Source organism: Rhincodon typus, chromosome 22, assembly GCF_021869965.1.
Source record: "Rhincodon typus isolate 14 chromosome 22, sRhiTyp1.1, whole genome shotgun sequence".
NCBI lineage: Eukaryota > Metazoa > Chordata > Chondrichthyes > Orectolobiformes > Rhincodontidae > Rhincodon > Rhincodon typus.
The window spans coordinates 36,468,665-36,496,385 of NC_063353.1; the positions used below are offsets into that span (position 1 = coordinate 36,468,665).

General features: G+C 38.2%; 2 protein-coding genes across 10 annotated transcripts in view; one reads left to right on the forward strand and one right to left on the reverse strand.

Moving 5' to 3' along the window:
- The window catches only part of copg2 (COPI coat complex subunit gamma 2), a 59,687-nt gene extending 54,971 nt beyond the window's left edge, over positions 1-4,716 (forward strand). For both annotated transcript variants that reach the window (XM_048610177.1, XM_020515590.2), the window contains exons 22-24: positions 223-361; positions 896-994; positions 4,276-4,716. In XM_048610177.1, the coding sequence (XP_048466134.1) occupies positions 223-361; positions 896-994; positions 4,276-4,406 (369 nt within the window). In that variant the 3' untranslated portion in view covers positions 4,407-4,716. The remainder of the gene's footprint in view (positions 1-222; positions 362-895; positions 995-4,275) is intronic.
- Positions 1-27,195, reverse strand: part of mest — a 75,456-nt gene extending 48,261 nt beyond the window's left edge. For 3 of the 8 annotated variants that reach the window (XM_048610185.1, XM_048610182.1, XM_048610178.1), the window contains exons 1-11: positions 27,107-27,165; positions 25,299-25,529; positions 24,265-24,344; positions 23,413-23,490; positions 21,714-21,850; positions 20,582-20,640; positions 20,441-20,481; positions 18,689-18,759; positions 17,139-17,279; positions 14,077-14,153; positions 10,922-10,985 (exon numbers count right to left, since the gene is read on the reverse strand). In XM_048610185.1, the coding sequence (XP_048466142.1) occupies positions 10,922-10,985; positions 14,077-14,153; positions 17,139-17,279; positions 18,689-18,759; positions 20,441-20,481; positions 20,582-20,640; positions 21,714-21,850; positions 23,413-23,490; positions 24,265-24,344; positions 25,299-25,529; positions 27,107-27,128 (1,001 nt within the window). In that variant the 5' untranslated portion in view covers positions 27,129-27,165. Of the gene's footprint in view, positions 1-4,661; positions 7,620-10,921; positions 10,986-14,076; positions 14,154-17,138; positions 17,280-18,688; positions 18,760-20,440; positions 20,482-20,581; positions 20,641-21,713; positions 21,851-23,412; positions 23,491-24,264; positions 24,345-25,298; positions 25,535-27,106 lie in introns of those variants that run through there. The other 5 variants (XM_048610184.1, XM_048610181.1, XM_048610179.1 and 2 more) reach the window with 5 other exon arrangements.
- Between the last annotated feature and the right edge of the window lie 526 nt (positions 27,196-27,721).

Below are 27,721 nucleotides of genomic sequence, written 5' to 3' on the forward strand. Positions count from 1 at the left end.
CCAGAAAAACATACTCAACTTTTTCTCTTTAACAAAAGTTTTGCTTTGTACCTAGATATTTTCTTTACCCCACTCTTCTTGTAAAACTGTTGCCATCATTAATGTTCAAGGTGACATAGCTGGAGTAAGTTTAAGATAAAAACTTATCAAGATCCATATAGCACTCAGAAATACATGTATTGACATGAGACCTCTTCATTCATTTTCTCCTCTATCCTTTAGTTAGAAGACCTGGAGGTGACTGTTTCTGATCATATGCAGAAGGTCCAGAAGCCTAACTTTATAGCTGCTTGGGATAAAATTGGAGACAAATTTCAGAAAGAGGAAACATTTGCACTCTCTTCTGTGAAGACGTTGGATGGTAAGGGAAATTTGCCTCCCACATCCATTCCCTCCTTATCTATCACCCTAAACAAAAAAAGTCCAACTAATCAGCTTCATGTGGTTTGATTATAGCACAACATCTTCAGTATTCCAGTGAAAATAGAAACTTAGTGTTTTTTCTCACAAAGAATTCCATTTACAAGTTAAAATAAGAGCTGTGAACAAGGAAACAAATCATAGGACATGGACAGTTCTGGTGTTGGTCAATATACTGCATACCCCTAGAAACTGCATGGGAGTTTAGTGGGAGAATGGCAGTACTGAGGAGAAATATTGATCTTCCAAAATTATACTGGAAGATCAGGAACACACGTGGAAGATCTTCCCCAGAGTGTTTGAAGTGCAATGCTCACTTAAGGGCACACAGTGTTCAGATTTAACAGTTATTACAAGGTTCCAGTCAAAAGTTTAATCCAATGAAGCAGAGGTCAGTCGTCTAACAATTTGGTTTGATTTTCATTTCCCAATGCCTCATGTCAGAATACCTCTTTTGCTGTTTCTTTTGCTGCAGAGGCTGTGAATAATATAATTAGTTTCCTTGGAATGCAGCCATGTGAGAGATCAGACAAGGTCCCAGAGAATAAAAATGCTCACACACTCTACCTAGCAGGTAAGTTCCTTCAATGCCTATTGGAAGAGGAGAGCCCTTGTTACACAGAAACAATTATTGTCAAAAGATAATGCAAGCCTGCATTATAAAAGTAACTGGCCTGAACTGCATTTTTCTAGTGTTCTTGGGAATGTAACCAGCGCAAAACTGGATTACAGCTATAAAATCTCTATTTGGCTAAGTAACTGAATTTAAACAATATGTTGCATTCATTTCGTGGTATTAATGTAGAGGATGTATCAATGGATTGTTTAAAAATTGGTTCATGGGATCCTGTATCACTGGCTGGGCCAGCATTTATTGTCCATTTGAAATTTATCTTGAGAAGATGGTGGTGAACACTCTCATTGAACCACTGCAGTACATTTGGATATACCTGCTATTCAGAGAGTTCCAGGATTTTGACCCACTGACAGCGAAGGAACAACAATATATTTCCAAGTCAGGCTAGTGAGTTATTGGAGGGGAAAGTGGTGGTGTTTATTTGCGGTACCAATCAAGCAGGCCGCTTTCTCCTGGATGGTGTAAGGCTTCTTCATAAAAACAGTCAGTCAATACTAGACACTAACCCAAGGAAATAACCATTAGCAGGGTTAACTAAAAGCTGAACAAATATTTGCATTTTATGGAGGGCCTTAAAGGAAGAGAGGTAACCATAGAAGTTTAGGGAGAAAATTAAAAAGCTACTTTTTGGGGCTTAGAGAGCTGAAGAAACTATTTCTGATACAGGATGAAAGAGTGCAGTTCTCAGAAGTTGGTGATGTTGATGAAGCATAGAAATAGTAGAGTCAATATATGAAAGGATTTAAGCAAGATAATGCAAATTTTAAATTTGAGGCATTAAAAGACCAGAATCCAATGCCAGTGAATGAGAACAGGAGTGTTAAGCAAGTAGGACCTTAGTACAAGGCAAAGCTTTGTTGGAAATTGAAAATGAAGACGTATGAAGAATGGTAGCCTGTCAGGAGAGCACAAGAATAGTCGAGTGGAGGTGACAAAGTACAGATGAGGGTTGAAGCAGTGAATGGCGTGACATAGAAGAAAATGGGTGGAAAAACTAAAATTTAAAGTACAAGCTGGAATTTTTTCAGTTCTCTGTCAAAGGCAAGTTTGACCCAACACATCCATGACCTCCAACAGAGAGAGACAGGTGACCAATTTCTAGCCGGAAATGGGATCAACACACCAAGCTGTTGGCTAGACCGGCAGTATGGAGCATCCCACCCCCCCACAAGGTGTCAGTGCTGCAATGACAATGTGACATTTTTACATGGATGTTGTAGCCTAAGCTATGGATAGTGCTGGTAGAGGCTCAAATTTCTTTCATATGGTTGATCAGGAATCTGACTTGCTCTCATCAACTGTCTCTGGCGTATACTAGAATGATTTACAAGTGAATCTTCAGCCTGTTTACCCTCGTGAACATAGCAGGTATGGTTAATAAAGTTTGCACATGACACCAACATTGGTGGTTAGCAGACAGCAAAGAAGCTTACCTCACACTACAACAGGACCTGGACCAGATGGGTCAGTGGGCTGAGGAGCAGCAGATGGAGTTTAATTTAGATAAATGTGAGGTGCTGCATTTTGGAAAGACTTATACACTTAATAGTAAGGTCCTGGGGAGTGTTGCTGAATAAAGTGACCTTGGAGTGCAGGTTCATAGTTCCTTGAAAGTAGAGTCGTAGGTAGACAGGCTGGTGAAGAAGGCGTTTGGTATGCTTGCCTTTATTGGTCAGTGCATTGTTTATAGGAGTTGGGAGATCATGTTATGGCTGTACAGGACATTGGTTAGGCCACTTTTGGAATACTGCTTTCTGGTCTCCCTGCTGTAGGAAGAATGTTGTGACATTTGAAATGGTTCAGACAAGATTTACAAGGATGTTGCCAGGGTTGGAGGTTTGAGCTATAGGGAGAGGCTGAATAGGCTGAGGCTGTTTTCCCTGGAGCATTGGAAACTGAAGGGTAACCTTATAGAAGTTTATAAAATCATGAGGGACATGGATAGGGTGAATAGCCAATGTCTTTTCCCTAAGATAGCAGAGTCCAAAACTGGAGGGTATAGGTTCAAGGTAAGAGGGGAAAGCTTTAAAAGAGACCTAAAGGGCAACTTTTTCCACACAGAGGGTGATGCGTACATGGAATGAGCTGCCAGAGGAAGTGATGGAGGCTGGTACAATTACAACATTTAAAAGGCATCTGGATGGGTATATGAATAGGAAGGGTTTTGAGTGATACAGGCCAAATGTTGGCAAATGGGACTAGATTAATTTAGGATATCTGGTCGGCATGGACGAGTTGGAGCGAAGGGTCTGTTTCCATGCTGTACAGCTGTATGACTCTATCATGAAAGGAGCTTCTGGTCACTACCCACTGCAGTACAAAACTTTGCAAGTGGGATTTGCACGATGCTTGCCCATCTCAATCTTCCTCCTATAATGTTTTAAAACTCAGGTTTGGTTTAATCTCATTAAAGTTGTTCTACCTCACTTTCCCCTATCTGGATGGTGCTCTGTTCCTTGATGTAAAGGTTCAATGACATTCTGATGATTAGACATATTGCGAAGGCTGTACTTATGAAATTGCATGAGTCACAGACTGTGCATAATATAGAACTTTTTCTAAATGATAGGACATTATCTTTTTGAGACACATCATTTCATCATGTAGTCTGCCAATATCCTCCTCCTCATTTAACATAATCGACTTTTCTTCAGAACGATTAAATTGTTTTGGATTATTTTTGTCCTTGCTGTGCATGGATTTTTTTTCACTGTTCTACAGTTTATGTGCGGAGGCTAAGCCCTTCAATCAGGGCAATTGAGCAGATGCGATTGCTTCCAATATGCATCAAATGAGCCTTGCATATTTGCACTTTTTTGTCAATGTGAAAGGAAGGAAGCCACAGAAACTTCGTCTATCTAACCTGCAACTGGAATGATTCTGCACTGGAAAATGCAGATTCATCAGCTTGTGCTTATACCCTGTCCAGCATCTACGTCACTGCAATAAGTTAATATTGCAGCTTAATTATACACACACACACTCATCAGTTCAAGCAAAAATAGTTTCAGATAGCTGCAGGAAAAGCCTGACTTTTATCTGGATCTTATTCCTAGACGGCAGCTAGATCTACGCACTTCTTTAGAGTGTTATTGTGTTCTAGTTTTTCTTCGACTGATCTCTAGTAGGTTAGTTTAGGCTTTACCTTACATTGTAACAGACATTGTCATGTTTTCTAATATTTTTGAACCATCATCTTTGTGTCCATCTTATTGCAGGTGTTTTCAGAGGTGGCTTTGACGTCCTTGTGCGTGCCCGACTTGCTATGGCCGACGGGGTTACAATGCAAGTGACAGTCCGGAGTGAGGCACATGTGGCTGTAGATGTGATCCTGGTTTCTGTTGGTTAAACTCTCATTCGTTTACTTAACTTCTTAAAGATGGGGAACTAAAGCTATGTACATTTGGTTTAAAAAAATTAATGTGGAACATCGTTTTTCTTGGTCCATCTGGGAAACCACCGTGCATCACTGCTTCATTGTAAATCGATTTACAGATTAATATCTGAACATTCCTTTGTGTTCAGACTAACAAATGTTTACAGTTTGTCATCTGTTAAGCCATGTAACAGAACAAAACTGTCCATATAATGAAAAGTACATGCATTTTTTCTGAAACTACATTTATTTACTAAAATAAAGATTAATTATGATCTTTGTATATGCATTTTGTATGAAATTCACAATTTTTTTTGAAAAATCAGTTTCATTTATGGGTTAGATGAAACATTCATCAGAAACATCTTTTGTTCAACTTCAATATTCTTGCAATGCAGTTGCTCTCAGTAGCAGTTCCCTCCAGGCAGCACCACAAGCCGCAGCACTGCTGTTGCAATCAGTTGACAGGGAAAATATTGACAGGGAAAGTATAACTAGCAACAAGCAACAAAATCTTCCAACAAATTCTGACCTAAGTTTACTGTAAAGCTTAATAGATCTTAAATTTTATATCAAAATGCATGCTCTATTTTCCTCTCCTTTAACCTGAATGAAGAGTCGGGATCCATAGTTCAGAATGCTATCACAAGGAAGGAAAGTGGAAGAGAAGGTAATTTAGGTGATATATTGCTTATGTGTCTAAGAAAAATGGAGAGTGATTGCACAAATGTAAGGCGTCTTAAACTCTTTCAGGAATGAAAACTAAGTAGGGAAATGTGTGTAGATGATACATTTAGAGCTTGAAAGAAATAAAACAGGAGAGTTCAGAGATGCACATAGCTGAGTGAATTTTGATAAATGATTTGAGAGGAAATAAATAGCATGCATTATATGAGATTTTTGGAAGAATTTGCCAAGTAGTGTTTCCTGCATATGGTAGCCAAATGAAAGTCCTGAACTTTGATTTTGTGGATTTAACTAACCATTTTTGATAGTGCCATTTCAAAAAAATCTGTCAATCAAAATACTTTGTAGCAATCAATCATGTTAAGGACTCATATATCAAGGAAGAGCTGGTGCATTCTACAGATTGTTTTATAAATGTGCAATGTAACATCTGAAATACAGGATCCCACCTGAATTGTTAAGCTTTTATCACAAACATTAAGCTATGTTTCCAGTTCAAAAGCTAACTAATCAATATTGCATTTTGAGAATTCACTACCTTTTAATTCCAATTGTTGTTTCTTGACAGGCAGATAAGAATAGTGACTAGTATACCAGTTGGTACAAACTGGGTATAAAGAGTTTGGCGTTAGTTACAGTTAGTCAAGGGAATTGTATTTTTGCATGGAAGATTGGATTGTTGTGTGCTACAGAACTGTGCAGATATATTCAACTGACAAATCAACTTTCTGCTACCAGTGGAATGATAATTCATATCAGAGGTTTCACTGATGAATGAGTCTGCCTTGTGTTGAATTTATATATAGGAATAGGGAATGGACCGTTTAGCCAGTTGAGCTTGTTCCACCATTCAATTAGATCATTCTGTATCATAACTATTTGCTTACTTTGGTTCCAGAACTCTAGCCTAACAAAAAAAATCAATTACAATTTTAACAGATGTTTCTCATCCTTTGTATTAAGAATTGCTTCCTGGCATCACCCCTGAATGACCTAGCTGTTAATTTTAAGGCTACATCACCTTGTTCCGAACTCAGCAGAGGAAACAGAAACAACTCAAACAGATTACCTCAATCATCTACTGAAAAGAAATGCAAGCCTAGTCTATGCAACCTGTCATAGTTTAAACATTTCAGCCCCATACAGAATACAACACAGCTCTCAAATTTACTTTATGAACTTCAGGAAGCATGAACTAACAAGTAAACTGTAATTGATGGAAAGTAAGTAAAACTTGGAAAATTATACAAATTGGTTCTCAGAGTATATGAAACAGAGTACACCAACAGTATATGAAACAAATGAAAATGCTAACTGCTACACCCAAATTCCCATTCTGTACTCCTGTTCCACAAAACTGCACTATTTCATAAAGCTTGCAAGGCCTACAGGTGTTATGAGGTAACCAAATTAATCATGCTGAACAGTGATATAATTGAATGGTTTTGCAAAGGACTAATTCAAACATTCCTATTTTGTCCATTTGGTCTGTACCAATGTTTTTGTTCCCAATTAGTAAATTCCCATCATACTTCATCTGCTTAACTTTTCCTCGAAGGCGATATGCTATTCCTCTGAACTGCTGAATATGGTAGCAAGTTCCTTATTTTAATACTCCTGGATAAATACATTTTTCTAAATTCCCAACTGGATTTACTAGTGACTAACTTATAGATTTGTATTCCTTTTCTCTCCTACCCCCACCACATGGGAAACATTTTCTCTTTGTCTGCCATTATCAAGTTCCTTCATAACTTTGAAGACCTCTGTCAGATTATCCTTCGTGTCTTAGTAAAGAACACCGAAGAAATGGATTGCAAAGAGGTAGGTAACTTTAAAAACTCACTAAATGGATGAAGATTGGTGTGTCTTATCCAAACATAGACTAAAAAATGTATCATCCTGAAACTGGAAGTGCTCCATTTCCCTGTTCTGTTCTTGCTCCATGAATTATTTTCATAAGGAGCTATTTACAATTGGTTGGATGTGCCCAACTGATGGGTGTTACATGCAGTAATCTCCAATGAATTATTTCACATTAAGGCAGTGAAACATTCAGTAACATAAAATAAAAGATAAATCGTCAAAGGTGGAAATGCACAGCCAGTTGTCCTACATCTGAAAGGTTTAACATCTTGGGGACGGTTGTCTCTCGACTGTGCGTTACACCCAAAGCATTAATGCACTCGTTCTCTTTCAGAAGCAATGTCCTGTGCATTTCCAAGGTTTCTGGGTTTTATATCAGGTCTCCAATATTGTAACTTTTTTTTTATTTCAGTCTAAATTAAACATTGTTTGTTACCACAATTCTCAATGTAGAAGCAGCCGATGACCATTTAACTAGTCCAGAATGGTCAAGATCCAATGCCGTATTTGCCAATTCAGAAGGAGTTGATGAAGTTAATGTAGGCTTGTTCAAAGCCCAAAGGATCCTCAAGTTGAGGGTAATGGTTGATATGGTCATCAAGAACTGACACTGTTGACTTCGGTACCAACTTCCTGAAAGAAAACAATCATCTCGAGTGGACAGTCTTTCTACTTCCTATCCCTACAGCTTCTATTACCCACACAGAGCTCCTTTCTGCTCTTTAAACAGCAACTACAAAGTAACCTTTACTTTTCACCAAGCTCCGGTTTCGTCCCAAATTCCAAAGATATGCAGGTTAGATAAATTAGCCATAGTAGATTTGTAATTGTGGGGATAAGGTAGGGGGGTGGGTCTGGAAGGCATGCTCTTTAGAGGGTCAGTGTAGAACCTATGTGTCAAATGACCTCTTTCTGCATTGCAGGGATTCTGAGAATGTCATATTTCAGTAATAGTCAGATTTGTTGTTTTAAAAATATGGTTAGAATTTTTAAAACTTCTTAACCAAAACAAACAATTAGACTTGAGCAAGACCAGTATCTGTTTGTCCAACCAGTTGAGGATTTCAATGTGAGAGTTGGCCAGATGAACTGCAGGAGTTCAAGGAGGTAGCTCACCATCACTTCTCAAAGGCAGTTATGGATGGGGAATAAGGACTGGCCTTGCCAGCAATACTCACCTGCCAAGGGATAATATTCAAAAATATTTGATTAGTACTCTTCACGACCACTGGATGCCCCAAAGCACCTCACAGTCAATGAAGTACTTCTGACGTGTGGTCACTTGTGTAACATTAGAAATGAGGCAGCCAGTTTTCACATAGGTTCTGACAAGCAGCAATCTAATAATGAACAGATGTTTTTCAGATGTTAAAATTGAGGAATAAATATTTGGTGAGGTCATTGGGAAAACTGCTCTTCTCTTTGAAAAATGTGCCAGAGATCTTTTGGGTCACATACTGGGGCAACTGAAACCTCTGTTCAATGTCTCAATCAAAATACAGCATCTCCAACATTGCAGCATTCCCTCAGTACTGCACGGAAATGTCAGCTATCGTTTATGCACTCAGGCCTAGAGTGGGACTTGAACCCACCACCTTCTAGCTCAAAGGCAAGTATTGTAGCAATTCAACCTTTGTTACACAATGTGCTGCATATTCTTTAAAAGGAGAATAGTAATCGCTGAAGAAATACTTTTGCTGCAACATACTTAAATACTAGGGATTATATTGTCATGACAATAAGAATCTAATGTTTTCAGGTACTTAGCGTCAGTATTGAACTCAGTCAACAGATATCACTTAAGTCGGATTAACTTTCCCGAACCTAGATTCTGATCAAAGGTGACTACTCAACAAAGAATGAACAACTTGCATCTTTCACATCTCAAAGCATTTTATGTGCAATTAAATAGAGAATAGCAGCAGCCAGAACCTACTGACAGCAATGAATTATCAATCAAATTAACTGTTTCACTGATGTTCGTGGAGGACAAAAAAATAAATAAACTTCTACGTGTCTTTGAAATAAAGACATGGAGTTTTTATGTTGCCCACAGAAGAGCAAACATCCTTGGATTTATTGTCTCGTCTCCTGACATCATCTCCGATATTGCAGTGTAGTGGCAACACAGATTATTTCAAGTTTCTGGAGTTATACTTAAACCTACAACCTTCTGATTGTTTAAAAATTTTTATCATTGATCCAAGCACCACTAAATAACTCCGTCAATTCTGTGCAAAGCAAGTAGGATATTTTGACTGGCCAGACTCAAAATAGAAGAGATGAAGAAAGGGGAACATAAAGACTATTTAACTTAAATAGAAACAAACAGAATTGCAGGTTTCAATTTAGTTTCTTTCTCATGCAAAGTGATGCAAGAAATTCAGAGGGGGCTTTAACTCTTGCCTTTGATCAGTACCTAATTCAGAGTCTGTAGCTGGTGTCACATTCAAATGAAATCAAAAATCAACATTATTCATCAGAAATTGACTCATCTCACAGGTCAACTGAGAGATGATTCATCCAATATAGTTATCCTCTTGGATAAATCTGTCAATTTTTCTCCATGTCTGTCTTTACCTTCTTCATTTAATTTCACCTCATATCAATCCTTCTCTCTCACTGTTACATTTCTTCCATATGTCATTCACTCTTCGTTAATCTTTCCCCCCGTGTAGCCGTTCCGGTCTCTACAACTCTCCCCAGTGTCTATCTATACCTCCCTCTGTCCCTCCATGATCTTCACTTCTTCCATCTCATTTTTTTTTCCTCTCTCTTATCAATACTTCTGTCTCACTTACTCTCTATTGGTCTCAGGATAAGCAGTTGAACAATTATAACTGTGACATTGCTTCACTAAAAGGTTTGTCAATTTTTGGAATTCTCTGCCCTAGAGGGTTGTGGTATTCCATTACTAAATACATTTCAGACTTGAAAAGATGGTGTTGAGCCACCACCTTGAACCATAAGCAATGTACATAGAGGGGTCATATGGTGAAATTCTCCTTTTGCTAAGTTCTTCCAAATACCTGCCCATATTATCGTCTGGATTGACTATGCACCCATCGAATTAAAACAGCTTTTTCCATGCAATCCATTGAAAACATACTTTTTGCTAATTTTCACTTAGGAGCTTGTAACCTTTCAAGACTCCTTTTAAAAAAGAATTAATTAGTTGCTTGAAAAATCAGATACATGGAGTGAGCAATACGGTGTGATTTGACCAGGCAATTCATGGAGAAGAACACCACAAATGAGTTTTCAGAGTTGCAACTGCCTGTATTTTTATGTCTTTTGCTCTTATTTTCTTGGTATACATTGTGTAATAATATATCTTCACCTTACCTATATAATATTTAAATACTTTGGGGACCTTAACTACTTCTTCCACACTGTAAAGTCTTGTCTTCACGATTTGTCTTGTATACATGGGTAAGGCTCGTTGTTCTTTTCTCCATTCAACATAATGCAAGCTACCTTTTTAATGCGTTATAATCAATGTGAGCATACTATTCGAAATGTGATCAGGTCAGACCGGACCAGTATACCCAAAGTTTGGTGTAACTTCTTTAACCTGGTTTTCCACTCTCACGGTTATACTTCCTAGCCTCTTATCGAGGTCTCTACAGGTTTATTTGGACATTGAAATGAGATAGGCCTTTGGACCAATTGAGTTCTACTTAGTCTTTTCCAAAGTCCTCTGGATTGAGTCAATGCTACTGACTCTATACATAAATACATACTTTACATTTATTTGACTTTCCTTACACAATGTTTAATTTTCTATGTGTTTTTCTAATTTCCTAACTGATCTAAATCCACATACATAGCAAAGATCCAAAGCCAGATGAAGACAATTCCAGTACATTCCAACCATTTAAGGGTTGGAGAAAGTCATCAAATAATAACAAAAATAAAAAATTACCACCACTTACTGATAAAGATCCAGAAACTCAGGGTGAGGGTTCACACAATCCAATGGTCCATAGATTAAATGCACTGCAACAAAAGTTGCATATTAAGGATATTTTTATTCAGTCATTACAGCTATATTGAACAGTATTAGTTAATATTCAGTTCAAGGAACGACAATAGTATTCATAATGCCTTGGGTCAAGACTGATGCCTCTGATTATATTCAGGAAAGACTTAACATCTTCTCAAAATCCACAAACAGGACCAGCTTGTCATTGTTTCAGCCTGTTTCTGTCCCACTGAAAGTATTTCTTCCTACCTTAACTCCAATTTTCTGTCCTTGTTCAGTCTCTTCCCACTTATATTTGTGATTCTCCTGATCAGTTCCACAATTTCCAACTTCCTAGCCCCAGCTGCCTCTTCTTCATTCTGGATATGCAGCCCCTCTCCACATCCAGGATAGTCAGAAGTCTCTCCACTCCTCCTTGAAAGGAGACCTGAACAGTTCCCATCCCCAACCATCCCCTTTCGCCTGGCTGAGCTCATTCTCATTTTGAACACTTCTCCTTTATCTCTTTCTCCAAGTCAAAAGGTGTGGCTTTGAGTACACATAGGTCCCAGCTATGTCTGTCTCTTTATGGGGTATGCGGAACTTTCCTTGTTCCAGTTGTACTTGGGCCACTTCCTACAACTCTGCTACTTTGATGATGTCACTGGTGCTGCTTCCGGCTCTCATCTGGAATTGGAAAAATTCATTAGTTTTGCTTCCAATTTCCATTCTTCTTTCTCCCCTACCTGTTCCACTTCTGATCCTTAGTTCACCTACCTGGACTTCTCTGTTCCATTTCTGGAGATAGGATGTCCACCACTATTCATTACAAATCCAGCTAACTCCCAGTTACTGATATTACAATTCCTCACATCCTACTTCTTTGATAAGGTATCATACGTTCAGCTCCTTAGTAAGATAAGAGCCCAAGGTGTTATACAGTCAGTCATACAGCATGGAAACAGGCCCTTTGGTCCAATCAGTCCATGCTGACATAATCCCAAACTAAAGTAGTCCCACCAGCCTGCACTTGGCCCATATCCCTCTGAACATTTCTTATTCATATACTTATCTAACTGTCTTTTAAACATGGTAACTGCACCTGCATCAACCACTTCTTCTGGAAGTTCATTCCACACATCAACCACTCTCTGTGTAAAACAATTGCCCTTCATGTCTTTTTCAAATTTTCTTCCTCTCACCTTAAAAATATGCCCCCTGGTCTTGAAATCCCCCAACTGAGGGAAAAAAACTTGCCATTCACCTCATCCAGACCCCTCATTATTTTATAAACCTCTGTAAGGTCACCTCTCAAACTCCTGTGCTTCAATGAAAAAGGTCCCAGCCTATCCAGTTTCTCCTTATAACTCAAACCCTCTTTTCCCAGCTACATCCTGGTAAATCTCTTCTGAACGCCTTGCTGCTTAATACTTTCCCTTCTATAACAGGTAAACTAGAACTGGACACAGTACTCCAGAAGAGGCCTCGCCAATGTCCTGTACAACCTCACATCCCTAACATCTCAACTCCTACACTCAAAAGTCTAAGCAATGAAAGCAAATGTGCTAAATGTCTTCTTATCCACCCTATCTATACATGATGCAAACCTCTGGTTTCTCTAGGTCTCTCTGGTTTACAACATTACCCAAGGCCCAACATTTAATTATATAAGTCTTGTCCTTGGTTGTTTGACCAAAATACAATACCTCATGTTGGGGTAGCATATTAGCATAGACAGAGTTGGGATAATGTGGACATTTTCAGAATGGTAACCTGTATTTAGTGCAGTGGCTTAGGGATCAGTGCTGGAGTCACATTTTTACAATATATATTAATGACTTAGATTAGGTAAGTAAATGTACAATACCCAAATTTGGGGATGACACAAAAATAGACGGGAAAACAAGTAGTGAAGATGACGATGAATCTGCAGAGGGATAGACAATTTAACAGTGTGGGCAGAAACTTGGCAGATGGAAATATAATGTGGGAAAATCTGAGGTTATGCACAATGGCAGGAAGAACACAGAACCAAAATATTTAATTAAATTTAGAAACACTGCAGGAAACAGCAGCACAGAAGGATTCGGGAGACTTCATACATGAATCACAAAACACTAGCATCCAAGTTCAGCAAGTAATAGGGAAGGCAAATGAAATGCTTGGTTTTATTTAAAAAATGAATGACATTAAAAATAGAGAAGTCTTGGTAAAATTATACAAGACATTAGTTAGCCACACCTGAAATACCATGAACAATTTTGATCCCCTTATCTATGGAAAGACCAAATGGCATGGAGGCAGTCGAGAGAAGGTTCACTAGATTGATCCCAGGTAAGGAGGACTTTTCTTATAAGGAGAGGTTTAGAAGGTTGGTCCAGAGCTCATTGAAGTTTAGAGGAATTACAGGCAGCTTTATTGAAACATATAAGATTCTTAAAAGGACTCGACTGAAGAGAACGTGGAGAGTTTGTTTCCTCTCCTGAGAGAGTCCAGGATGAAAGAGCATAATGTCAGAGTAAAGGGTTGACCATTTAAGACAGAAGACACGGATTTTTTTTCATTTAGTAAGTAATAAACCAGTGGAATTCATTACCGTGAAAAGCTATCAAGACTGAGTCATTAAGAATATTGAAGGCTAAAACACATTTTAAGCAGTCATGGAATAAGGGTTTTAGGGAAAAGACAGGAAAGTAGGTTATCCGTAATCTCACTGAATAGTGGAGCGGACTCAAAGGGTTGTTTTACTTCTGTTCCTAGGTCTTATAATCTAAATCTGAGACCCAGCAACAATAATCTTATAGAGTCACTAAAGTACAATCTGGAGCAGAGCTTCTGGATAATTTGTTCATTTCTCCTTAGCCCAAGGTACAGAGATCAATTTGACCACTGCTGAAACTGAGATTAATTAAATCAACACAGACTGCAATCAAACCCAAGATATCCCTGGTCTGTGTGCTGTAAAACCACACAGTTCATTAACCCCTCAGAGTTATAATGACACAAGGAATATACCGCCCAAAGAAAGGGTTGATTTTACCAACGACAATTTTATTGTCAACAGCTCTCGTGTATGAGAATAGCTTCTTATTTCCTTTAATATAAAGCACAATTTGTTCTACATACATGGAACAGAAGTCGAAGTCAGGGCTTTTACCCATCGATCTCTGTACTTCCATCTTTGATTAATAAACTGCAAAATACTGAAAAAGAATTAAACTGTAGAATGTTAGACTGACAGTTCCAAGAGCTGGGTCATTATGACAGTGAAATATGTTTATTAAATGGACTCACCATCTATACAGGCTCAATATAAGTTTGCATATCACCTACAGTATGTCACAGGAACAGGAAGTTGCTTTGTGACCACCTACAGGTTATTACTTATCCTCTTCCAGTCTTCAATCTTCCTCTGTCGCTTTATTTTTTGAACTATCCCTTGTTGCCCTTTTCTCATTTGTTACTCTATGTTCTCCTATTCTACTGAAACTTCCTAGTATCTCACCCACAGTACACAATGCTGCCTTGTGTTTCATTATTTTAAGATGAGGCACTTTGACATTAGGTAACCGACCCTAAATGTCATTTATCTTACTCTCCTGTCTAAGCAATATCTGAATTTCAATTACATTTTCCCATTTTCTTGAATTTAATACATTGAATGGATGTGGAGAAAAGAATTCTTCACTGGTGCATCTGTTCCAAAAGGATAGCAGCAGTTAGCTAGTTGGTTTGGATACTCTACCTTCTCCCATTTATTCTTCAGCTCCAATTATCTAAGAAAGTCAGGGGCTAGAAGACCTACCCCAAAGTACAAACTATTCCAGCTGAATATTTGTCTTAATTACTTATTTATCTTCTTTATAAGGAACATTAACTCTTTTTATTCTACCTTGAATTGTGGTGGTGCTGGGGTGGGAAAATGATAAAATCCCAGTCAAGGTGTCAACACCCACTCTCAGCAGATACTGGCTTCCTTTTAAAGTTTTACCCTGAATCTGTGGAAGTCTCTGATTATTTTTGACTTCAGTGATAAATATTAGTTAGCTTATAACATTTACAATATATTTGTAATTTCTTTTGCTGGAAAACATTGGATTTTGCATTGATTTGAATGAAGCAATGCAAATAACACAAATTGGAAACATATTGCCAAAACATGACTGATCAAATCAATTAAATTAAGCAACACTGAATTAAAATGTACACAATAAAAATGTTAAAAATCAGAGGAAAGGAAAAGCTTTCTTTCCAACATTCCACAGGCAATATAAAACCTGCTGTACTGTGGAATTTATCAACTCAACTCCCCCACTGATGAAAGGTTTTGTAATAATCTGCATCTTGCCTCTCAGAGAAGTGAATACTGCACAGCCCTGACCCAGCAGATTCTTTAACACATTTGCAAGGTCCCAGCAGCTCAAGGAGAAAGGATATTTGCCTACATCAATGGATTATCTGTACTTAAACTGGTAAGCCTCAATCCAGTTCCTAACCAGATACTCAGCTTTATGTTTTTACAGGTATTTATTTGCACCACAATCCCTGTTTTAACTGGGCCACATTCTCACTCAAATAGAATTCTGCACAAAATCCCCCCAAAAGTACTCCTTGGATGTGAAAAAGGCTTAGAGGTCCTTACCTCTGCATCCCAGTGCAAAGCCTAAAGAATCATAATGCTTATCAAGTAAAAACTGATGTTAAAAACTTTATAGTAGGATGCTTAAACTGCCAGTGACATTAAGACCAACTGACAGTGTGTAAACTGATCATTAGAAAATGTACTAACCGAGTCCACATTTAGCTAGAAGTTTAACAGAACACAGAACTTGCTGAACTGAAAGTTTTGATTTAGCCAATTATAAGGAGCTGCTTTGCACTAAGACTTTAATTGCTCTGACATTTTCTGATATTTAAAACCCATTAGGTGTTCAACTCAACTAATAAGCATATGCTACTTCTGTTGGACTATGACCTATTCAGCTGGATATTTAAAAAACGTATTTCCTCACTATAGGCAATAATTTGCTTCTCCTCTCTGCTGAACTAAAAAACTTATTACATTATTGCTTATTCTAACACATCCTTCCTCATAACCTTGAAAGTGTCTTAGACCTTACAATCATTCATTCATCCAGTTTTTACTATCTTGAGACTTTTAAAGGTGTAATTGCAGGTTTAACTTCATCTCTATGCTTCCCTCCAAGCCGCACACGTTCCTGATGGGGGACTATATCACTATCGTTCCCTACTGCAGAATCACTATCGTGGAACTCCCTCCCAATAGCACTGTGAATGTAACAGATGGACTGCAGTGATTCAAGAAGACAGCTTACTGGATGGGTCTTCTCATGGGCAACAATATTTATCACTGAAGTCAAAAGTAGAGACTTCCACAGATTCAGGGTAAAACTTTAAAAGGAAGCCAGTATCTGCTGAGAGTGGGTGTTGATACCTTGACTGGGATTTTATCATTTTCCCACCCCAGCACCACCACAATTCAAGGTAGAATAAAAGAGTTAGTGTTCCTTATAAAGAAGATAAACAAGTAATTAAAGCAAATATTCCGCTAGCCTGACTAGTGATGCTCAAATCCCATGAAAGAATGAAAAATACCTTGAAATCATCTAACTTGATTTAACTCATCTCCTCTCCATATGAAGAATGCTGCAGGAAACACCAAGACTCTCAGTCATAACCTCAATGCAGGTTGAAAATGTTTATGAGAGTAGGTGGACAGAGCAGTAATCTTTCAGATGGTATTTTTGCAACATAGTACTAATGAGAGGAAAGTTCTGACAACCATTATCGATAAGTAATATTGATATTAGAGTGAGAGAAGTGGGAGGTTTCAAGTCAGAGAAGGATATAAAGCAAAAATTAGCAGCCAAGATGTGCTTGGCACAGATTATTTCCTCACATATATTCTTGAATATTTGCACAATTAACACTAATTTATGTAGTCTACATCCAACATCATTCCACAATATTTTACATTTAGCACCTGTGCAACAATTATTTGCCTGGTTGCTGCGATTGAGACAGTGAAAGTGCCAGTTTCGGATGCAATAATGAATACAAAATGGCACAACTGCGTTGTCTAAGATGAGACACTAGCAACATTATGTGCTGTTGCAAGCTGTAAATAAAAAAAATGCATGCTGCACGATTTTACATTTTTCACTCACCTGTCCATCACCAGGTTCCCATCATTGACCCGGACCATGGTCCATATGTCCCAGTATTCTGCGTTCGTTGGCTGTGTGTGGGGTCCAAACACTGCACTGATCCTGGAAAAAGCCCCAAGCATATACCCCTTCAGGCAGCTTCTTCACACCCAAAGTTCCATTTGTCATTAAAATAAAAATGAATAAATGCAGCCATGAAAGGCATGGATTATCATGATAAACCCAACTAGTTCACAAAATAAAAACCAAATAAACTGTGGATGCTGTAAATCAGAAACAAAAACAGGAATTGCTGGAAAAGCTCAGCAAATCTGGCAGCATCTGTGGAGAAATATCAGAGTTAACATTTCGGGTCAAGTGATCCTCAGTTCTGAGGAAGGGTCATTCAACCCAAAACATTAACTTCGATTTCTCTCCGTCGATACTGCTAGACCTGCTGAACTTTTCCAGCAATTTCTGTTTTTGTTTCTAGTTCATGAAAGTTCTTTAGGAACTGAACTCCAATCTCTTACCAACATTACTCACCAACTTTCTATCCCTCTGAAATGACTATTAAGAATGGGCAATAAATACCGAATAATCTACATCTTAGTGGTACAGCAAACATTTTATTGACTGGCTCTTACGGGACCAGGAGCATGCCAGTGATCAAATATTCTGGTAATTGAAAGGTCCACATAATCAATGTAAAAACACAGACTAAGTAATAGAAACATAATGCAGGGGGTATTCATATCAATGATGTACTTTAGTTACAGCATAAATCACTTATATAATAATAAATGTGCCTTAAATAAAACTTACCAGTCAAGAGCCTTCTCACTCAGACCCTCAACTATTCGGACATAGCGGTATTTAAGGAGAAATTAACTTGAAATTGATTCAACTCTTGATATTTTATATGGCAATTTAATTGAAAAACAAGAATTTTTATGTCAAGGTAAATAAATTAAAAAACTATAATAATTGGACAGAACAATACAGTAAACTTCACAGTATTTGAGGTATATAATTTTTGCCAGTTTATCGAGTGCCAGTTAAAACAAAGTTTGCTGTACTATGAGGGTCTTTGATAAGTGGTGAATGCTCACTGAACAATGCTGTGACACAAGGAGATGTGGACCTGGACTCCTTTTACCATCTGAGAGTCTAGCTGGTGCTTAAGTTTTGCTCGAGAACTTGAGACATGTCACACCAAAAAGAGAGCCCAAATGAGACAAGCTAACAGTATGCCTGCAGTATATCTTCTTTAGTTCATTAGTACTATAAAAATACATCACACCAACTTTTTCTTCACTAAGGTTTGTGAATTAAAGACTCTATACTACAATTCATTGGAAAGCATTTTATCACAAACAGCAATTAAACTCTCACGTGCAACTCGGAAGGTTCAAATCAGTCCTGCCTTGTTTGTTCAATGAGTTGGAACGGTGGGTTGAGAATGGAACAAACACCCTATCCAATTCTTGTTCAGACAGAATTTGTTTATTTCTGTTGCACACTAGCTTTAATCCAGTTTACACCTAAATGCGTACAGTTACAGAGCTTACCCTTTTGAAAAGAAGTAGTAGTTCATAAGTCTGGTAAAGATGGGTGAAAAGCACCCACTGTCCTTGAGCAGCTGTTAAGAAAATAATCATAAAATTTATTTAGAAATCCAACGCTCATATCTTAATTCTATGTTTTGTCTCTGCTCGCAGGTACAACTCCCCCATACTTTACTGGATATTGAGAACAAATATGTACATAAGATTAGAAAGCCCATGTAGAATTTGCATTTACTATTGATAAACCTCAACCCCTGTTGTCAGAGCTTGTTACATTTCATGTCAATATTTACCATTGTAAACTGCTATCCACATTTCTCCTTCAACATTGCTCAACATTCAAAATGTTGTTTCAGATTCTGATCATGTGGCTCCCTGGAATGAGTTTCTGAAGTCTCTGTTCCAATTCAGTCAACATTCCTTACTTACACAAAATTATAACCACTATGTAGATAGGGAGGAAGAGCATAGTACATTAAGTAGCTATAAATGAAAAGAGCTGAAGTAACTTTTCATTTTTTCTAAGTTTTCGCAGTTTCAAATAGCATTATTACATTGCTTAAGGAATAGCAATGGAATTTTGCCAGTCCATGTTAACTCTTTACTACTCACTTCTGACAATAAGAATGTATTATATTTTTAAAATAATTTAAAATCTAGGTTAATAAAATAAGGATACAATATTAATTTCTTTTCCATTAGTAATACCAGTGACTTAAAATTTCAAAGAAAGCCTGACAAGGATGAAGCCTTCAAGTCTTGAACTAGGTAATATCTTCCAATTAGTACTTCTCCACTCTTGTGATTTACAAGATTCTAGGTACAATATGCACTGCGTTAGCTGATCTCACTGTCAACGAAATTCTACAACCCCACTGTGTTAGGCACAGTGTCAAACTAAAATAGGCCAAGTTTCCTAATTCTAATGAGCAGCTATTGATATGACAAGTACCACCAAAACCAGGATCAGGTTTGGGTTTTCCTGATGACTCCCCCAAACATGGGTAAATAATTTGTTGAGACCATTGTTGGCACTGACAAAAAAATAGACATTTCAGTGAGAAACTGGGCAACTGACAAGTGCGTAGGTCTGTACCCCAGCAGGAATTGCTGACACTGGAAAGGAAGGGGTGTAAGGATAAAAGAATCTGAAGAAAAGGTGACTCATCCCTTATAATATCACTTAAATTTTGCACGTCCCAGCTGAAAACATATACAACACAAAAAAATTTAAATAACTATTCCCCTCAAGCTACAGATCAACTGCTCTTCATTTTCTTCACAACGAACAATACTGGGCCAACACTCTTCACAGTCCTGGAAAGGATACCCACTGCAGCACACCTTTACCACCTTGCCGAGTGAACAGCCATAATTGCCAAATATCTCAAAGTTAACCGCTCTGGAACCTCATCTATTTCCTATTGCAGTTTTACTGCGTGCAATGTTTAGTACTACTGACGGGAAACTGGTGCTTTAAGCTTCAAGGTAGCTGCACGTTACATTGATTGGTTTCTATGTTCTCAATCAATTTAGCCTCGCTAGTTTGTGTGTGCATTCATGTTCTATATGAGCTGTTCCTGTTCTAGTTACTTCATCTCACCATATCAAAAGATTCTTCCAATCCTTGCTGCTTCACATACTTGGGTACATTTAAGGAGAAGCTTCATATGATATATTCAACTCTTAATTGGAGCTCAACCCTTAGTACAATGAATTCATGCAGATTTTATTTAAAATAGATAATATACAGACCTTCTGTATAAATCTTGGGTGGTTTGTCTCTGGAAATATTCCTAAAATGATTGCAAAGAATGAGGTAAGCTGTCATCCGGAGGAACTGAGTATGATATAAATGAGTTATCATTTTAACAAGAGAGCCAAATAGTGAAATACCTCCATTGGACAAGCACAGGCTATTAATCATCAGATGTCCAGGTTTACCATGTTCAAACCTAACATTGGAGAGATAATACACAATCATTTGAACTGTGAAACTTCCAATAGTGGGATTACATTGTAGTCCCGACAGGCGCAAGTCCTATCACAGATCCCAGTCTCAGACCAGGAATAATGCCAGAGGGTTCCAGCAGAACAGGATCAGTTCAGCCATTATTTCTGCTCAGCAATAATGATGCCCTATCCATCAGCATAGGCAGTATGGTGCAGAGTTATGCTCAGTGGCACACAGAGTCTGTAGCTGATACCAAGCTATACAATCTCAGGACTGATCCATGATCTATGCCAGGTTAGTTGATTTCAATCACAACCTCAACACAGGGGCAGAAATGCCATAAGACTGCCTCTGAGAAAAGACAGAATTCAGAAAAGTGCTCCATTTTTGATCACAATCCAAATGACTTGCTGAACACCAGGTAAAAATGGAACAGACTGTGGCCAGTGTGGTTCTGTCTACGAGTGTGCAGCCAGTTTGCAGAGGATAGTAATAAAGCGCTTGGAGGGGGGAGGATCTTGGTGTGGAGGATTTTGGCATTAATGTAACAGATTGAACATTGAAGCAGAGAGGTTGAGGGGATGCCTATTAGAGGTGTATAAGATTATGAGGGGCATGGACAGAGTGGATAGAAAGCAGTGTGCCCTTAGTTGAAGGGTAAAGAACAAGGAGACACACTTTTAAAGTGAAAGACAAGAGATTTAGAGGGGATTTGAAGAAAATTTTTCTCACCCAGATGGTGGCAGGGGTCTGGAGTGCACTGCATGGGATGGGAGTTGAGGCAGATAACCTCACAATCTTTGTACAGTACTTGGATGAACATCAGGAGTCATAACATTCAAGGCTATGGTCCAGTGCAGGAACGTAGGACTAGTGTAGGCAGCAGTGTATTGTTGGCGATAGACTCAATAGGCTTGTAGGGCTTCTTCTGTACTGTATGATTCTGTAAGCATTCACTAGGAATTCCAAATATACAGTTTTTGAAAAATTGCAGGTAAACAACATATTTAACGTTGTTGCTCAGGAACTGATTTCCCACCCCCACAAAATGCCACTTATTTTTAAAGTCATAACCTGTACAGCAGCTCCAGTGCAACAGTATCTCCATAATCATGGGCTAGGATGTTGATCTTCTGCTGAGAAAGGCCCAGTTCCACTAGTAGCCCCTGGACAATGTCTGCCTGCTCAAAGAAGGAGTATCTATGCAGCCTCTATTGAAGAGCAAATGCACCGCATTTAGCAATTAACCTTGCAGATACAAAAGCACCCCCCCAATTAATTGGCAAAATAGACACATCTCATGACAATGTTACAATTGCACAAACACATCTTTACCTTCAGCTATTTTAAAGATTCTCTCTCTCTATCTCTCTGTTAATGAACTATTTCTTTGATTGAAGTGACTTGTTATACAATTATATGTAGCACTCATGGAGTGCCAATACATAGCAATGAGTAATATGATCCATGACTGAAAGGCAGACAGTCTTGTATTTAAGTGCTTAAGTATCAATGAGGCTATTTTGAAGTGTAACCTTGGCTGTAATGCTGAAAATATAACAGCCAATTTGCACACATCACCAACGAAAATAGACCAAATAATCTGTTCTGATAATGTTGCTTAAGGCACAAATATTAGCAAAAAACTAAAATGTTCCATCAACCAGTACAACCAGTCACTGTAGTAGATTACATTGTTTTTTGTCATTCTTTCTTTCAAAAAGTATTCATTAATGCTTTTGAGAGTTGTAGTCTTTTACAGCTTAAATAGTTCTTTCACCAAAAATAAGCATTTTTAAAATAAATGTCCTATTCCTCCACTTCAATGGGACCAATGTCCCTGCAGCGGTTCAAGATTTCACTATCACCTTCTCTAGGTGAATTAGGAATGGGCAAGAAATGCTGACCTAGCCAGTGACATCCATATGAATATATATCAAAAAAAAATCACTGAAAATGGTCTTAAATATCTTTGCTGAACCATTTACTACTTTCATTGATGTACCCTAGTCAGTTTCTTAGTAAATTATTTTGATACGAAAAGTCTTTAAAAAGCAGGCCAACTAATGCCAATAGGCCTACAAAATGTTCATATTAGGAGTTTTCCAAACCACTGGAATTTCACAGTATCAGAATGCAGTATGGCCAACTGCGAGGGGACCTGTTTCAAATGAACAAATTTGTAAACCAGGGTAAAAGTTAGAGCCGTCTTGTGACACAGTGGTAAGTGTCCCTGTCCCTGAATCAGGAGGCCTGGTTCAAGTACCACTTGCTCCAGAGGTATGTAACAACATCTCTGAACAGGTTGATTAGAAAAGATAGGTTAATTTGAAAAAACAGCATAAAAGTATCACAGCAAGCACAAATATATAAAGGTATTCTTGGTTGTAACTCACGCCCATTTCAAATCCTCAAGTTTTTATTAATTTTTTAAAAAACTTTTTTTGAACTATTTTTCTAATCAGCCTGTTCATAGGTGTTATTATACACCTGTGGAGCAGGTGGGACTTAAACACAGGCCTCCTGGTCCAAGGTTAGGGACACTACCACTGTGCCACAAGACAACCCAACAGATTGGACTGATTTCATTCAGTTTGCACTGATCTAACTGGTGGAAACAAGCAGAAACCCTCTCCCTATAAATTTTTTGCAAATTAAAATCCTACAGTTGACAACTATTCAGCTTTCTACATACTATGAATTACATTCAGTGCTCAAAGGGTTAAACCTTCCATAAAAGGAATTGAACATTTCTCAGCAATCAGATACTCACAGGTTTATCACTAAATCCAAAGCCAAGAAAATCTAATGCGATAACTCGATTAAACCTCAGAGTTAAGCCTTCCCAGATCTAAAACAAAAAGCACATAACAATCCTTTTGGTACTCTCCAACATTCTATAGAGTGTTTAGATCTTAATTGTTATAGGTGAATCTGCTTAAATAAAGAGATCTCTTTGATCATTCACTCTAGTTTATTTCAAAATTAAAACTTAAATATATATTTTTGATAATAAAGCAAGTAAAGTCACCATAATCCTACCAGACCATTGGGCTGTTCTGTCACTGGAGAGAGATGACTGGTGGTGGTTTAACCCAAGGATAACCATGCCTCAGGTGAGGGGAGAGGTTGAGGAGAGTCCTTCATAGTAACCTCAACCAATGTAGGAATTGAACCCAGAATCACCAGTGGTCCAGCCAACCGAGTTAACCAACCTCCTAAGTTTGACAGTATTCTAGGTTTCAGGATCTCTCGGTACTGAGTGAAATCAATTTCCAGTAGTAACCAGAAATAAAACTCCTAGCCAATTTCACCCCTCGAGTGAAGGTGTACTAGAACCAGCTAAGAATTCTACCAGATGAAATAGCAAAGCTCAGTGTTCAAAAATGTCAGATTTTAGATATTTTCACAACGGAAGTAATCCATTCAAACTCTACTGCATTCAATCCAGTTCTACCTGTATGTCAGTGTAATATTTTATCCACAACTCACGGGCTCACTCCTCAAAGTCACAGCTCCACCATCGTTACCAAATCCATTCTCCACTTTAAAATCAAAACAAGGGAAAACAATTTTGACCAAACAACTGGACCAAGTCTTGACATTCTTCTCCCCCACTCCTTACCTTGTGCCAATCATAGCTTGATGTTGGGAAACCATGCAAAAGGATCACTATGTCGGAACTGCCAACAGCACCCAGAGAATCTGAAATTTGTACACAGATTGCATTAAAACAGCCTAAAGAACATTGGGCAAGTTTAGGCTAGAGATCCCATGACACGAATTGAAGAAAAGTCTGGGCTAGCATTCCTTCCTTAAATATTATCAAAAACAGCAGATTCATTCATCACATTATTGTTTGTGAAATCTTCCTGTTCGCAAATGGTGCCCATTTATCAATATAAGGTATTACATGTCAAAGTAATTATATTGAACTCTTTAAGATAACTCAATGATAAGTCGTGATGTGTATTCAAGGATAGCTACGATGTCCCTACTCGTCAGAATCCAGCCTTTTTTCCAAGGATCACATTGTGAACCCAGATGGATGATAAAAGCTGCCCTAGATCAGGTTCTGAAAGCACCCACATGCCATCATTACACCCTCGTCAAACATGAGATATTTGGACCAAGTTAGCCAAACATTAAGGGCTTCCTACACAAATGTAGGCTTTGCCAAAGAGGGCTTTCTACTGAATGAGGAACCTGACAACAAAAATAAAAGGTTAGGACAGATGGTTAAAGTCTTCTCTTAAGATAAATGGCACAACTTCAAATGTTATTGTTAATGTACTTGCTTCGTTGCTCACATCTTACAACTTTGCATTTGTAACGCACTATCCTCAAAGAGCGACTTTTAGTTAAGTAAACCCTGATCAAGAGTCTGCCTATTTCCATAGGCCTTATAATGTTGAGAACAGTGGGTTTATACATTTAATTATCACAACTTTTCAGAAAAAAATGTGCATTTAGAAATGCAAGCCAACGTAAGACAAATATTCCCATTTGTCACATAACAAAGCAATAAACATTTACATGTACAATTACAGATTAATTAAAGCCATGTCATTGGAGCATTAAGAACAGAACTATATAATTAAGTGATATGAGCCTGCCCTACCATTTAGTATCACTGTCATATCATTTTAAAACCCTCACCTCTGTAAAATATGCGGTGGTCTTTGTAAGTAAAGAAGGCTCCAGCCATTCGCCATGAATAGAGAGACGGTGAGAGACTCGGGGGAGGAAGGTGAAGGTAGACTGCAATAAGTGGTGCAGCGAGAAGTGCAACCTGGATCCACCACTCTTTCATTTTTAAAACAAAAACTACCACGTATGGATTCTTCAAAGAAAATCGTAATTCAATCCTGGCTCTTTCTTGTAAGTGGACTTCACTTTCAAATTAGACAAAGGCAAGAGAAAAATAGTTATCACTAATACCTGTGGGTTTATATTCAAACATATTACAAGTTGTACAACCTCCAGGCCACTAAAAGAAGAAGTCTTTCAATGTTATTTTAAAGCTATGGCTAATCTTTTAAACCAACACCCATCCGGCTAAACATCTACAAAACCATGTTAAACTACCATCCAAATTAAACACTCAGCCCTCATACAAAAATATCAAGAGAAGTTTCAATCCTGAAGCAATTCGCTTATAAAGGTACACTGTTCAACCTCACAAATGGGTAAGGGTACTTGGGTAGTAAACTCCAAAGTTTGATCCATGGCCTCTATTGAGCACACTGACCTCCACCAAGATAGTACTTTCAACTTCACTATAGTCAAGGAATTCTTGCACTAGACAAAAAGATGGAAAGACACAGGAAAATCATCAAGGCTTGCCACTCCTGCAAGCAATCCAGCCACTCCCTCTGCAATGAAGACATAGTTAAAAATGCTGTACCCACATGTGGCTTTTAAGTGGCTGTTGGCAACACCCTCAGCTGTATGGGTCCTGGAGGTTTTTACATTATGGACAAAGTACCACATGACAATCTGACTACATTTATGCAAAGTCATTAATGCAGAATGTCCCACGACACTTCACAAGAGTGATATTGAACAAAATTTGACAAGTCACACAACAGGATTTCTGTTCCAATGTACACATCTTTAGAATGGGAGGCAGAGAGAAGTGATGCCACCCTCTAGGATTGTTCTGGGGTCCCCAGGAATTAAATATTAATCTACCAAGCATTACTGCAAGGAACTGTGAAGAAATATCATAGAGGCATTAAAAATCTGTTGTTTTGTGCATTTTTTTTCTACTCTTGTTTATCATTATTAAAAATATTGCAAATTGGAAGGAGGCTGTTTGGCAGGCTAATTCAGGCAACAACATCATATGATGAAACTCCAGGAATATGAGCCTCATTTGGACAGATACATGAATAAGAAAGGTTTAGAGGGATATGGGCCAAATGCAGGCAATTGGAATTAATTTAGTTTGGGAAACTTGGTCAACATGAACGAGTTGGACCGAAGAGTCTATTTCCGTGCTGTGTGACTTTGTCCAACCAGAAGTAACAGCCACAAACAGGAAAGATAATAAAATAAATTATTTGCATCAAATTTGTGTGGTTGTATATTCTTTCTTTAAAAAGAATTCTGAACTCATTAACACAACTTATACACACATCTAGTTTCTGGAGTGCTGAACAAATCCTGATTTTAGCATGGTTTAATAACACCTAGGACTAACATAATCCGTAATAGCCCTGCTCTTCATGAAAAAGTCTGACAACAGTCTGCTCCTGTAAATTTGCACAAAACTTTTTCAAACAAGTTTGAACAGCGTCTGATCTAATCAAAATACTGTTTCTTTTAAAATAAAATCTGAAGGGGTTTAAATGTCACGTTTCAAGCCAAAAATACTAAATAGGGTCATTTGTACTTAAGAAAGTGGCAAAACGTAGCAGCATTTTGTGCGAGAAATAGATGAGTGAGCTCCACGCACCACTTACCTATACTCAGGTAAACTCTCATAGTCCCAAAGCACTTCTCACCTGAGAATACGATTATTTCCGGGTCAGTTCCGTTAAGCTCCTCGCTCCGCCCCTTTTCCTATGGTTGATGACAGCCAGAGGAGAGGATGTCTCCCACTACTGGCCATGAGGGTAATCTGCAGCGCCAGATGCCCAATACCTAGATGGACCAGCCGCTTGGTGCAGTGAGAGATTCTATTGTTAAAAGACTCATGAGAAAGTGTTAGGTTGGCCCAGGTTCAACAAATTAAAATCTAATCAAAAATTTCTCCCCCGTTACTTTCAAAGAAGCCCAACCATTAAAAAAATGCAAACGTGAATGCAATAAAAATGGAAATTATTGGAGAAAACCAGCAATTCTGGCAGCATTTGGGGAGACAGAAACAGATTCAGTGTTTTGATTCCACTGTGACTTCTTTGGAATTGAAGGGACCTGGAAAAATGATAGGTCTTAGTTTCAAAGGATGTTATTAAATTGGAAAGGGTGCAGAAAAGAAAGGAATATTACCAGGACTTGAGGGTTTGAGTTGTAAGGTGAGGCTGGACAGGCTGGGACTTTTTTTCCCCAGGAGTGTAGTAGGCTGAGAGGTGACC